At 54.9% G+C, this 13,082-nt stretch overlaps 1 protein-coding gene across 1 annotated transcript; it reads left to right on the top strand.

The window, feature by feature from the left end:
- The first annotated feature begins 7,962 nt into the window (after nt 1–7,962).
- Nucleotides 7,963–11,530, top strand: CLPP (caseinolytic mitochondrial matrix peptidase proteolytic subunit). Its single transcript, XM_004619481.2, has 6 exons — nt 7,963–8,188; nt 8,280–8,351; nt 8,786–8,882; nt 9,475–9,662; nt 10,952–11,057; nt 11,154–11,530. Exons 1-6 carry the CDS (start codon nt 8,000–8,002, stop codon nt 11,348–11,350), a joined length of 849 nt encoding a protein of 282 aa, XP_004619538.1. The 5' UTR covers nt 7,963–7,999; the 3' UTR covers nt 11,351–11,530.
- Nucleotides 11,531–13,082: the final 1,552 nt, after the last annotated feature.

A 13,082-nucleotide genomic window follows, 5' to 3' on the forward strand; every position in this document is an offset into this window, starting at 1 on the left:
TTATCAAGAGGGGAGAGATGTGACCTATCCATTTTACTTTTTGGATTTTTGTTGGGGGTGTGTGTGTGGCTGTTTGGGTCACACCCAGTGATACTCACAAGTTACTCCTGGCTCTGCATGCAGGAATTATTCCTGGCAGAGTTTGGGGACCCTGTGGGATGCTGGGGATGAAACCCAGGTCGGCCGCATGCAAGGCAAACACCCTACCTGCATCACTGCCACCCTGGCCACGAAACATGACCCACTTGTAAGTGAATAGGAGCGACAGCACATTCAGGGAACCATGGGGTGTCGTAAGAGAAGGAGAGGAAACTCGAAGGAACAGAATCAGGGCACAGGTGGAGAGCATCCTTAGCTGGAGGCACAAGGACCTTTCCAGAACAGGAAAGAAGCCAACGAAGATGGCCCAGGAACAGAAACAGAGGTGTGGGCCACTGCATGCCACCACACTCTTTATTTTCTTTTCTGGCTTTTTGGGGTCATACCCGGCGATGATGCTCAGGGGTTACTCCTGGCTCTGCACTCAGGAATCTCTCCTGGCGGTGCTCAGGGGATGCCGGGGATCGAACTAGGGTCAGCCGCATGGCGGGCAGATTCCCTCCTTGCTGTGCTATCGCTCCAGCCCATCGCACATGCTGTTTTGTGGCATGTTCCCACAGAAGCCTGGAAGCAAGGCTGTAAGGAAAGGAAGGAAGAGGTTTGGCGGGAAGAGGTGGAGGTGTCGGTTCTCCTTAGGCGATGAGACCATGAAGGAGCGGCGCCAAGGCAAGCGTCTTCCCAGCGCTGCTCTCCAGCCCTGAGCCACAATTCTGTCTTGGAGCCCTTGGGACACTTCCAGATCTTGCCTGTTTGCAACCCAGAGGAACTGCCCTTGGCAAGTGCGGAGTTTTCCAGACTCCCGTCTTGACCGTCTCGGGGTAGATGCCAAGAAGTGGACTGGCTGGGTCACCTGGCAGCTGACTATTCAGATCTCCAGAACCTGGGCCGGGTCCGGAGCGATAGGACAGCAGGGAGGGCACTGGCCTGGCACGGCAGCCAACCCGGGTTTGATCCCTGGCATCCCGTAAGGTCCCCTGAGCCCCGCCAGGAGAGATCCCTGAGCACAGAGCCAGGAGTAAGTCCTGGGCACTGTTGGGTGTGGGCTCTTAAAACAAAACAAAAAAGGGGCTGGAGCAATAGCACAGTGAGGAGGGCGTTTGCCTTGCACGTGGCCGACCCGGGTTCGATTCCCAGCATCCCATAGGGTCTCCCGAGCACTGCCAGGAGTTGTTCCTGAGTGCAGAGCCAGGAGTAACCCCTGTGCAATGCTGGGTGTGACCCAAAAAAATAAAAATAAAAAGTTAATAACCTGGGTCAGGGTGGCAGGGTGTAGAAGAAGGAGAGCGGGCAGGGCACTTGCCTTGAATGGGTTTTGATCCCAGGCACCCATAGAGTGATCCCTGAGCACAGAGCTAGGAGTCAGCACTGACAACCTCCAGATCTGGGCTCCCAAAATAATAGCACTGCACTGCACTGTTGTTCCGTTGTTCATCCATTTGCTTGAGCGGACACCAGTAACGTCTCCATTGTGAGACTTGTTGTTACTGTTTTTGGCATATCGAACACGCCACAGGTAGTTTGCCAGGCTCTGCCATGTGTACGGATACTCTTGGTAGCTTGCCGGGTCCTCCGAGAGGGATAGAGGAATCAAACCCAGGTCAGCCGCGTGCAAGGCAAATGCCCTACCTGCTGTGCTTTTGCTCCAGTCCCCCAAAATAATGATAATAAAAATAATTTAACCGTTGTGATTCAATCCCTTTTCATTCTTTCTCTTCTTTTTGTCTTTCATCTCTTTTGGAGGGGGTGATTTGGGTCACACCTGGTGTTTAGGATATGCTTGGCTCTGTACTCAGGAATTACTCCTGGCAGTGCTCAGGGGACCATAAGGGATGCTGGGCGTTGAACCCAGGTCAGCCACGTGCACGCCCTCCCCATTGTACCATCTCTCTGACGCCTTTTGCTCTTTTGGCTATACTGTCTCTCCAGTCCTTCCCCTGCTCCTCCTCCTCCTCCTCCTCACTTTCTTTTAATTTCTACTCTATCAATCCCCAGCTGAACTTGCACATTCACAGAAGAGGTCATCAGCATCCCCGAATCTTCACAGAATGATATCAGGAAACTGCAAGGGCAGGTTGATGGGCAGCCTCGAGATAAGAGATCAATTTTTGGAGAACTCACTGTGCCAAGACCTCAACAAATATTTCAGTGCTTACAACAGGGCCAGCGTCTCTTCTGATGTTGCTTTTGACCCAGATACTATGAGAGATTAAGAGATTAAGTGCTGGTCTTGCATGCAACTGACCCTTGTTCAATTTCACGGTCCCCAACCACCGTCAGGACGGACTCCTGAGCACTGAACCTAAAGCCATCAGCTATGGCTCACACATAGGGTCCCCACAAAAAAAAAGGAAGCTTCTTTCCCCAATCCTCATGCCACATTCTCGTTGGGGTGGGGGGGTCACACCCAACGATGCTCAGGGCTTACTCCTGTTTCTGCACTCAGGGATCACTCCTGGCTAGCTCAGAGGGGACCCTATGGGACACCGGGAATCAAACCTGGCGCAGCCACATGCAAGGCAAACGTCCTCGCTGTCATACTATCACTCCGGCCCCCATATTTTGCTGATTTTTGGCCTCACCCAATGGTGCCCAGTGACCATATGTGGTTCAGGGATGGAACCAGGGGTCCACTACATGCAAGGCAAGTGCCCTCCCCGCTGTCCTATCTCCCCACCACACCCCACATTTTGAGCCACTACTGTTAGCAAGAGATCAAACCCAGGATCTCAGACAAGTGAAGGAAGTGCTTTTTGCTATTTAAATATTTATTTTTAGATGTGGGGTCACATCTAGATGATACCCACCGGCTACCCCCTGCTCTCTGCTCAGAGGCTGTTGCTGGCAGCCTCCTCCGGGGCCCCTGCGTGCAAAGCATGGATGGTCTCAGGGCCAGAGCGATTGTACAGCAGGGAGAGCTTTTACTGCACTCAGTCAACCTGGGGCCGATCCTCGGCATCCCATAGGGCTACCTGAGCACCACCACGAGTAATTCCTGGGCACAGAGCCAGGAGTAACCCCTGAGCACTGCCACGTGTGGCCCCAACACCTAAATAAATAAATAATGAATTTAAAATAAACTTTTATTAATTAAAAGTAATTTTAGATTGATTAATTAAATTAAGACATGCTAAAATAGGGGCTGGAGTGATAGCACAGCGGGTAGGGCGTTTGCCTTGCACGCAGCCGACCCGGGTTCGATTCCCAGCATCCCATACGGTCCCCTGAGCACAGCCAGGGGTAATTCCTGAGTGCAGAGCCAGGAGTGACCCCTGAGCCTCTCTGGGTGTGACCCAAGAAGCAAAAAAAAAAAATGCTAAAATAAATTCAAATAGCACAGCGGGTAGGGCATTTGCCTTGCATGCGGCCAACCCAGGTTTGATTCCCAGCATCTCATATGGTCCCCTGAGCACCACCAGGAGTAATTCCTGGGTGCAGAGACAGGAGTAACCCCTGTGCATTGGTGGGTGTGACCCAAAAAGAAAAAAAAAATTAAATTTAAAGGAAGGAGCCACTGGGCCCTCTGGGAAGGGGGGGGTGGTCAGTTAACAATGGGGGTCACTACTGACACCTAGTGGCGAGAGGTCAGGGCTGCAGCTCAACTACCTAGGACTTGTATCAGCCTCCACCATCTGTCCCTGTACCCCTGTAATAAAGAATTATTCAGGGGACCACCAGGTCATACTTGCCGTGCAAGGGTGAGGCCCTGGGATCAATCTCCAACACAGACAAGAGAAACGAGGAGAGAGGAGAGAGGAGGATGGAGAGAGGGGAAGAGAGGAGGAGAAGAAGGAGGAGGAGGAGAAAGGGAGGAGAAGGAAGAAGAGGAGGGACTGGAGTGATAGTACAGAGGCCAGAGAAATAGAACAATGGGGAGGGCACTTGCCTTGTACATAGCAGACCCGGGTTTGGTTCCTACCATCCCATAGGGTTCCCTGAGTGCAGAGTCAGGAATAAGCCCCAAACACCGCTGGGTGTGCCCCCGGCCCCCATAAAATCGAAAAGAAAGCAGGGAGCAGGGCTGTGACTTTCTGGTAGAGAACCTACTTCACATTCTTTTTGCTTTTTTGCTTTTTGGGTCACACCCGGCGATATGGGATGCTGGGAATCGAACCCGGGTCAGCCGTGTGCAAGGTAAATGCCCTACCCACTGTGCTATGGCTCCAGCCCCCTACCTCACGTGTGAGGTCCACTTTATCCACAGCAGCCCAGCAAGCACCAAGTGGACATCACGACAAAGGGGAGAGAGAGAGAGAGAGAGAGAGAGAGAGAGAGAGAGAGAGAGAGTGAAAGGAAGTGTGGAGCCAGAGCAATGGTAGAGTGGGGAGGGCATTTGCCTGGCATGCGGCCGACCTGGGTTTGATCTCCGGCATCCCCATATGGTCCCCTGAACCTCACAAGAAATAACTCCTGAGTGCAGAGCCAGGAGTAACCCCTGAGCATTGCCAGGTGTGATCCAAGAGGCCAGAAAAACAAAATAATTCTTTTAAAAATAAAAGGAAGTGAATTGGGAGGACAATTTTTAGAGAACCCATCGAACAAGCCAACATTCTATAGACCAACACTGAGAGAAGTGTTTGGTTAATCCCAGAGGGCTTCTCAGAGGAGGTGACATTTCAGCAGAGACTCACTTCTGGGGACAGAGGGCACTTCTTGGGGTGGGCCAGGAGCTGGTCATTGGTACGACAAGATCCCAGCAGGAGAGGGTGGAAGGAAAGAAGGGCTGTGGCGATGGGAGGTGGCCAATAGGAAGACTCGAGGCCAGCTAGGGACTTGGGTGGATTTGCTTTTTCTTTTTCTTTGCTTTTTGGGTCACACCCGGCCACCCGGCGTTGCACAGGGGTGACTCCTGGCTCTGAACTCAGGAATTTACTCCTGGCGGTGCTCAGGGGACCCTATGGGATGCTGGGAATCGAACCCGGGTCAGTCGGCCGCCTGCAAGGTAAACACCCTCCCCGCTGTGCTATGGCTCCAGCCCCCTGGATTTGCTTTAAGGAGCATCGCTCAGGCTGCACTGCCGGATTGGGACAGATGTAAAACGCTGGATGAGCTGAGAGTGCCACTGAGGGTGCAAAGGAGGACAGAGGAGGTGACGCGTTCACGGGGGACTGGCAGAGCAGGAAGGCAGCAAGGGCAGGGGCGTGTCCAGGGAGGCAAGGCGGTCACAGGCCCTAGGGGAACCGGCTGGGCCAGGCCACTCACCTGAGTCACAGCAGAAACTGGGACAGGCCAGGCTAGCCCGACCCTGCCCTGTCCTACCTGGGAGGCCCAGAGTCCTGCGCCCCTGATGCTGGCCGCCCTCCTCGCAACCCTCCTCCCCAGCGGTCCTCCTCCGGGTATACCAGCAGGAGAAGCCTCAGCTGCTCATCCAGCGTGGGAGAGACAGCACAGGTGCAACCCTGGTTCCATCCCCGGCATCTCACAGGGTCACCTCAATCCCAGCAGGAGTTAAGCCCTGAGCACTGAACCCGGAGTCAGTCCCGAGTGCCACTAGATGTGATCCCAAATGCCAAACGTCACCTCCCATAAAAAAAAAAATTGGGGCTGGAGCGATAGCACAGTGGGTAGGGAGTTTGCCTTGCTCGCGGCTGACCCGGGTTCGATTCCCAGCATCCCATTTGGTCCCCTGAGCACCGCCAGGAGTAATTCCTGAGTGCAGAGCCAGAAGTACCCCTGTGCAATGCCGGGTGTGACCCCAAAAAGAAAAAAAATAATAAGAAGGCCAGACAGAGGGTGGGGCACTTGCTTTGCCTGTGGCCAACCCAGGTTTTATCCCCAGCACCAGATACGGTCCCCAGAGCCCCACCAAGAGTGATCCCTACACACAGTCAGGAGTCAGCCCTGGGTGTGACCTCTAAACAAAACTTTTTCTTTCTTTCAGTCCTTTTTTTTTTTTTGCTTTTTGGGTCACACCTGGTGATGCACAGGGGTTACTCCTGGCTCTGCACTTAGGAATCACTCCTGGCGGCACTCAGGGGACCATATGGGATGCTGGGAATCGAACCCGGGTCGACCGCGTGCAAGGCAAACGCCCTACCCGCTGTGCTATCGCTCCAGCCCCAGTCCTTTACATTTTTAAAAACTTTTTAGTATTTTTATTCTTTCCTTTTGCAATTTTTGTTGCTGTTCTTAATGTAGCCCTGTAGCACTGTCGTTCCGTTGCTCATCGATTTGCTCGAGCGGGCACCAGTAACGTCTCCATTGTGAGACCTGTTACTGTTTTTTTGCATATTGAACACGCCACAGGGAGCTTGCCAGGCTCTGCCGTGTGGGCGGGATACTCTCGGTCGCTTGCCGGGCTCTCCAAGAGGGATAAAGGAATCAAACCCGGGTCAGACGCGAGTAAGGCAAACACCCTACCTGCTGTTGTTCTTAATAAAGTTGATTTTTTGTTTGTTTGTGGACCATACTCATCGATGTTCAGGGGTTACTCCTGGCCTTACACATTCAGGAATTATTCCTGGCAGTACTCAGGGGACCATAGGGGATGCCAGAAATCAAACCTGGGTTGGCCATATGCAAGGCCAGCGCCCCCGTGCTGTACCATCTTTCCAGTCTCCCAAAGTTGATTTTTGTTTTCATTTTAAGGCCATCCCTGGAGGTCCTTGCAGGCAACTCCAACTCAGTATTCTGGGGTTAATCCTGGTGACGCTAGGGATCCTATGCAAGGTGACAGCATGCAAAGCACGTGCTCCAGCCCTTGAGCCGGCTCTCTAGCAATCAATGAGTTCGGTTCTTAAAATAAATAATAAAGCGGGGGCTGGATCGATAGCACAACGGGTAGGGCATTTGCCTTGCACGCAGCTGACCCGAGATCGATTCCAGCATCCCATATGGTCCCCTGAGCACCGCCAGGAGTGATTCCTGAGTGCAGAGCCAGGAGTAACCCCTGAGCATTGCTGGGTGTGACCCAAAAAGCCAAAAATAAATAAATAAATAAGCAAACAAATAATAAAGGGCCTGGAGCAATAGTACAGTGGATAAGGATGCTTGCCCTGCACGCAGCCCAACAACCAGAGTTCAATGCCTGGCACCCCACAAGTATCACCAGGAGTGACCTCTGAGCACAGGCAGGAGTAAGTCCTGCCCACTGCTGAGTGTGGCCCCAGAGCCAAATAAATAAATAAATACCAAAGCGACTCAGTGTGCTGAGTGCCAGCTTTCCATGCTGGAAGCAGAGTTTTAACCCCTGAGTGCTTCCCTGACGGCGGAGTCAAGAAAGATGCTTCGGAAACGGACCCCCCCACCACCGTGGGAGCCATAATTAATATAGGGGCTAAGGCGCTTGCCTTGCACGCGGCCGACTCAGATTCAATCCTCGGCACCCCACAGTGTCCCCTAAGCCTTGCCAGGAGTGATTTCTGAATGCAGAGCCAGGAGTAAGCCCTGAGCACAGCCAGTGGGGGTAAAAGAGAGAGAGAGAGAGAGAGAGAGAGAGAGAGAGAAACCATCCACAAGCAGAGCTAGGAGTAGCCCTTGAGCACAGCTGGGTGTGGCCCCAGAAGAAAGCAAAATAATAAAATAGGGGGCAGGAGCGTTATATAGCGGGGAGGGAATTTGCCTTGCACGCATAGACCCGGGTTCGAGCCCCGGCATCCCACGGGACCCTCAGACACCGGCAGGCGCAATTCCTGAGTGAAGAGCCAGGAGGAACCCCTGAGTATCGCGGGGTATGACGCCAAACCCACAAAATAATAATAAATAAAATAACAATCAAAAGCAGAAAGCCCCATCCAGCTTCGCACAAAGCACGAAGTCGCGCAGTCCAGCGCCCAGACGTCACTTCCTGTCTCGGACCACGCCCCCACGGAAAAGCACGCCCCGGACGTGGCGGGGGCGCGCAGAGCACGCCGGGAGTTGTAGTTCCGCCGTCGGACGGAAGCCGGGACGGACGCGCGGCGCTATGTGGCCCGGAGTATTAGTGGGGGGGGCCCGGCTGGCGGCAGGCAGGGTCCCCGCGCTGGGGCTGCTGCCCCTCGCCGCCCGCCGGCCCCCGCAGCGGACGCCCGAGCCCGGCCGGGCCCTGCCGCGGAGCCTGCACGGGACAGCGGCCCGCGCGCTCCCGCTCATCCCCATCGTGGTGGAGCAGACGGTACCGGGGCCGAGAGGGGACACGGCGGGGCTCTGGGGGCCCGGGCCACCGCCGACCCTTGACCGTCACCCCGCTCTTTCCCCCCACCCAGGGCCGTGGCGAGCGCGCCTATGACATCTACTCGAGGCTGCTGCGGGAGCGCATCGTGTGCGTCATGGGGCCGGTGAGCGCCCACCCCCACCCCCGGGCACGCTGTCCTCCAGCCCCCTTGACCGCCTCCCCCGGGCATTCCGCCCGCGAATTCACCTTGGTCCTCGCCCTACACCCTCCCTTCCTGATCCCCCACTTTCCCTCTGCACCCCTTTCTCAGCCTCCCCTCCTGATTTCTGCTTCTCTTGTCTCTGATCTCCCCGTGCTCTTTCCACGACCCCCATGTCTCCCCAGTCCTGAGAGTCTGGAGCCCCTCTGCTCTCTGCGCACCCCACACCCCATGTCCTGCCCCCCACACCCAAACCTCCAGGATCGTATTCCTTCCCCTATGGTCTTCTTTGGGGCTGTGAACCCCACTCTGGCGCCCTTACTCACCCTAACCGCTCCACCCCTCTCCTGACCATCTCCCACTGCCCTTGGTGAATACCCCCTGCCACCCTACTGCAGATCGATGACAACGTGGCCAGCCTGGTTATCGCCCAGCTGCTGTTCCTGCAGTCTGAGAGCAACAAGAAGCCCATCCACATGTATATCAACAGCCCTGGTGAGACGCCTGGTCCTGCACAAGCACACACACACACACACACACAGGCGCACACATACACACACACTCAGACACACACACACACAGAGGCAAAGGGGGACCGGAGGGACCGGAGAGATAGGACAGCAGGGAGGCCTCTTGCCTTGCACGTAACTGACCCAGGTTCGATCCCCAGCATTCCATACAGCCCCTCAAATACCACCAGGGGTGATTCCTGCGTGCAGAGATGAGTTAGCCCTGAGCATTACTAGGTATGGCCCAAAAACTAAAATAAGAAGCACAGACATAGTGAAACAGAGATACCCACACTCAGACACCTTCCAACAAAAGGGCCAGGGGCTGGGGACCAGAACAACAATCCAATGGAAAGGGTGCCTGCGTTACACCAACCCAGGTTCAATCCCGGACATCCCAGAGGGTCCCCCAAGGCCCACCAGGAGTGATCCTGGAGCACAGAACCAGGAGTCAGCCCTGAGCATGGCCGGGTGTGACCCCCTCCCCCCCAAATCTAAAAGGTCAGGGGTTGCAGTAACAAGGAACAGCAAGCAGGAGCCAGCCCAGCCCCTCACCTGGACCCCCCTGTCCCCTGCAGGGGGAGTGGTGACCGCGGGGCTGGCCATCTACGACACAATGCAGTACATCCTGAATCCCATCTGCACCTGGTGCGTGGGCCAGGCCGCCAGCATGGGCTCGCTGCTGCTGGCCGCCGGCACCCCAGGCATGCGCCACTCACTCCCCAACTCCCGGATCATGATTCACCAGCCCTCCGGGGGTGCCAGGGTGAGTGTGGCGGGGTGGTGAGGGGGGTGTTGAGCTGGGATTTGGGGGTCTCTGGGGAGATCGTGCAGGGGGGGTTAAGGAATTTGCTTTGCTGGTGGCCAACCCCAAATAGATCTCCAGAGCCGCATAGGGACCCCCAAGCACAGCCAGATGTGGCCCTGAACCCCAAAATTAAAAATACAAACATTAGGGCCAGAGTGCTAGCACAGTGGAGAGGTCATCTGCTTTGCACGCAGCCAACCTGGGTTCGATCCCTGGCATCCCATATGGTCCCCTGAGTACTACCAGGAGGAACCCCTGAGCATCACCGGGTGTGACCTAAAACGCAAAAAAAAAAAAAAAATGTGCAAACATTGGTTCCACCTAGAGACCAGCACTCTCCACTGTGAACTTTTCCCCAACCCCCACAAAATTATATGGGCCCTTGACTATAGAGGAATATGAAATAGAGCAAACATTTATGGATCATGGATCGTGGAACTGGTGGCTAGAGTGAGGTACAGCGGGGAGGGCTTCCGCCCTCTCATGTGGCCACACCAGGTTTGATCCCCAATGTCCCATAGAGTCCTCTGAGTACCTCCAGGAGCAGTTCCTGAGTACAGAGCCAGGAGGAACCACTGAGCATTGCCGGGTATGACCCAGAAAGACAAAAGTTAAAGAAGAAAAAAATTTTTGGCTTTTTGGGTCAGACCCAGCGATGCTCAGGGGTTATTCTGGCTCTTCTGACAGTGCTCGCTAGTTCAGCTGTGTGCGAGGCAAACGCCCTACCTGCTGTACTATCATTCTTGCCTCCACAAAAATAAAATTTTTAGGGCTGGAACAATAGCACAGCGGGTAGGGCGTTTGCCTTGCACGTGGCCGACCCAGGTTCGATTCCCGGCATCCCATATGGTCCCCTGAGCACCGCCAGGGGTGATTCCTGAGTGCATGAGCCAGGAGTAACCTCTGTGCATTGCTGGGTGTGACCCAAAAAGCAAAATAAATAAATAAATAAAATTTTTAAAATATCACAGGGCTCAATAGCACAGTGGGTAGGGCGTTTGCCGTGCACGCGGCTGACCCAGGTTCGATTCCCAGCATCCCATAGGGTCCCCTGAGCACCGCCAGGAGTAATTCCTGAGTGCAGAGCCAGGAGGTGACCCCTATGCATCTCCCGGTGTGACCCAAAAAGCAAAAAAATAATAATAATCATAGGGCTGACAGGGCCTCACCACCAACGTTCAGGAAACAGGAAGCCGAACTGATTTTAACCTTTGCTACCCCCGCTTGCCTCATCACGCCCACCTCAGGGCCAAGCCACAGACATTGCCATCCAAGCCGAGGAGATCATGAAACTGAAGAAGCAGCTTTACACCATCTATGCCAAACACACCAAGCAGAGCCTGCGGGTGATCGGTGAGTCCTGCTGTTTGCACCAGCCCTGGAACCGAGTGGAGGAAAGGGAGGAGGGGGCCCTCCTCACCCCACCCGTGTGTCTCCCGCCCCCTGCAGAGTTGGCCATGGAGCGGGATCGGTACATGAGCCCCATGGAGGCGCAGGAGTTTGGGATCCTGGACAAGGTTCTGGTGCACCCACCGCAGGACGGGGAGGACGAGCCCGAGCTGGTGCAGAAGGAACCCACGGCCGCAGCCACGGGCACGGCAGCAGCAGCAGCAGTGGCAGCAGAACCTGCCCCAGCCAGCTCCTGAGAGCTGGGCCACACCCCCAGGAACATGGGGATGGTCCCGTGCCCGGCGGACACTGAGGCTGCAGCCCAGCCGCCTCCCTGAACTGCAGAGCCGGGAGGAGCCCGGGCAGGAACTGTGGATACTGAGGTGGAGGGCTCTTCTCTAAGACACTGTGATTTTAAATTAAAGCTTTGTACCGTGTCTTCCCGTCTGCGGCTGCTCTGCTTCTCCGCTGACCCCAGCCCCAGCCGCTCTGGCCTTCAGCTTCCTCATCTCAGCTCCTCCGGCACCCCCTCCCCCCCCAGCTGGGACTCCTTGGTTCCTGCTGCTGGAATGGCAGGTGGGGAGAGCCCGGCGCCCCTGGGTCCTCCAGGAACTGACTGTGTGTGTGCTGGGATTAATATTTGAAACAAAATGAGGGGAGGAGGGGGCTGGGGCGACAGCACGGTTGGTAGGCGCTTGTCATGCACACAGCCTACCAGAGTTTGATCCCTGCACCCCATAGGGTCCCCCGAATTCCACCAGGAATTATTCCTGAGCACAGAGCCAGGAGTAAGCCCTGAGCATCGCCAGGTGTGCCCCCTGGAGGGAAGAAAAAAAAAGATGAGGATAGGGGCTGGAGCAATAACAGTGGGTAGGGCGTTTGCCTTGCACGAGGCAAACCCAGGTTCGATTCACAGCATCCCGTATGGTCCCTTGAGCACTGCCAGGAGTGATTCTGAGTGCAGAGCCAGGAGTAACCCCTGAGCATCACCAGGTGTGACCCAGAAAGAAAAAAAAACAACAAAAAACAATGATAATAGTAGCTCCAATGTGGGGCTGGAGTGACAGTACAACGTGTCTGTCTTGCACGGGGCCAACTAGGGTTCGAGCCCACCCTCGCCCCCACCATCCCTTACGATGCCATGCGTATTGCCAATAGTGATCCCTGAAGGCAGAGCTAGGAGTAAACCCTGAATATCGCCAGTGTGTGCCCTACCCGACCATGTGCTGAGCCCAGCAGGGGAGTCCTGCATTTTGAGGGACATGGGGGGGAGGGTCGTCCTGGAGCATCCAGGGTCAGCCTGAGGTCTTGAGCTTAATCATGCTGCGTTTGTGGAAGGCAAACCGAACATCCCCTCTTGGTTGCAATACTGGGGGTGGAGGTGGGGGTGGGGCGGAGATTGCCCCGCACATGTAAAGTGTATGCTCGACCCACCAATATTCCAATAAGCCTGCTAGATAGACATGTCAACCCCATTAAGAGAAGGCTTAGGCTGCAGAGACGGCTCTGTGGGTTGTCCACACATTTTGCACGTTGGAAGCCCAGGTTCCATCCCCATAGTAGTGGCGGGAATGATCCCAAAAATACCGAGTAGAAATTTCTTTATACTAATGTATTTTTAAAACTGCTTATATGTACGTCGATCCACAGTCCAGTAGAGGGAGAAATCGGGTGATTCCTTGTTTGACCCTTAATTTCTTAAACGTGTCCCCCAGCCCATAATCATAGACCTGAACCCGGTACCCCGTGATCTCAAGCTGACAGAACTCTGTAAAGAGGTTCTGATTCCGTGATCTCTGTTTTAGCCCAAATCTTTCATTTCTTGACTTCTGACCTCCATGTCAAGTACAACCTTCGCGCCCCGCCCCACCCCCGTTCGGCTGTCAACCAATCGTGTTGGAGAAGAGGCGGGCTCTGTGCAGAGCCAATAGCTTTAAGAGGGCGAGCCCATCAGCAGCCAATAACCTTGAGCGAGATGCGGGGCTCAAA

This window comes from Sorex araneus, chromosome 2, assembly GCF_027595985.1.
Source record: "Sorex araneus isolate mSorAra2 chromosome 2, mSorAra2.pri, whole genome shotgun sequence".
Taxonomy (NCBI): domain Eukaryota; kingdom Metazoa; phylum Chordata; class Mammalia; order Eulipotyphla; family Soricidae; genus Sorex; species Sorex araneus.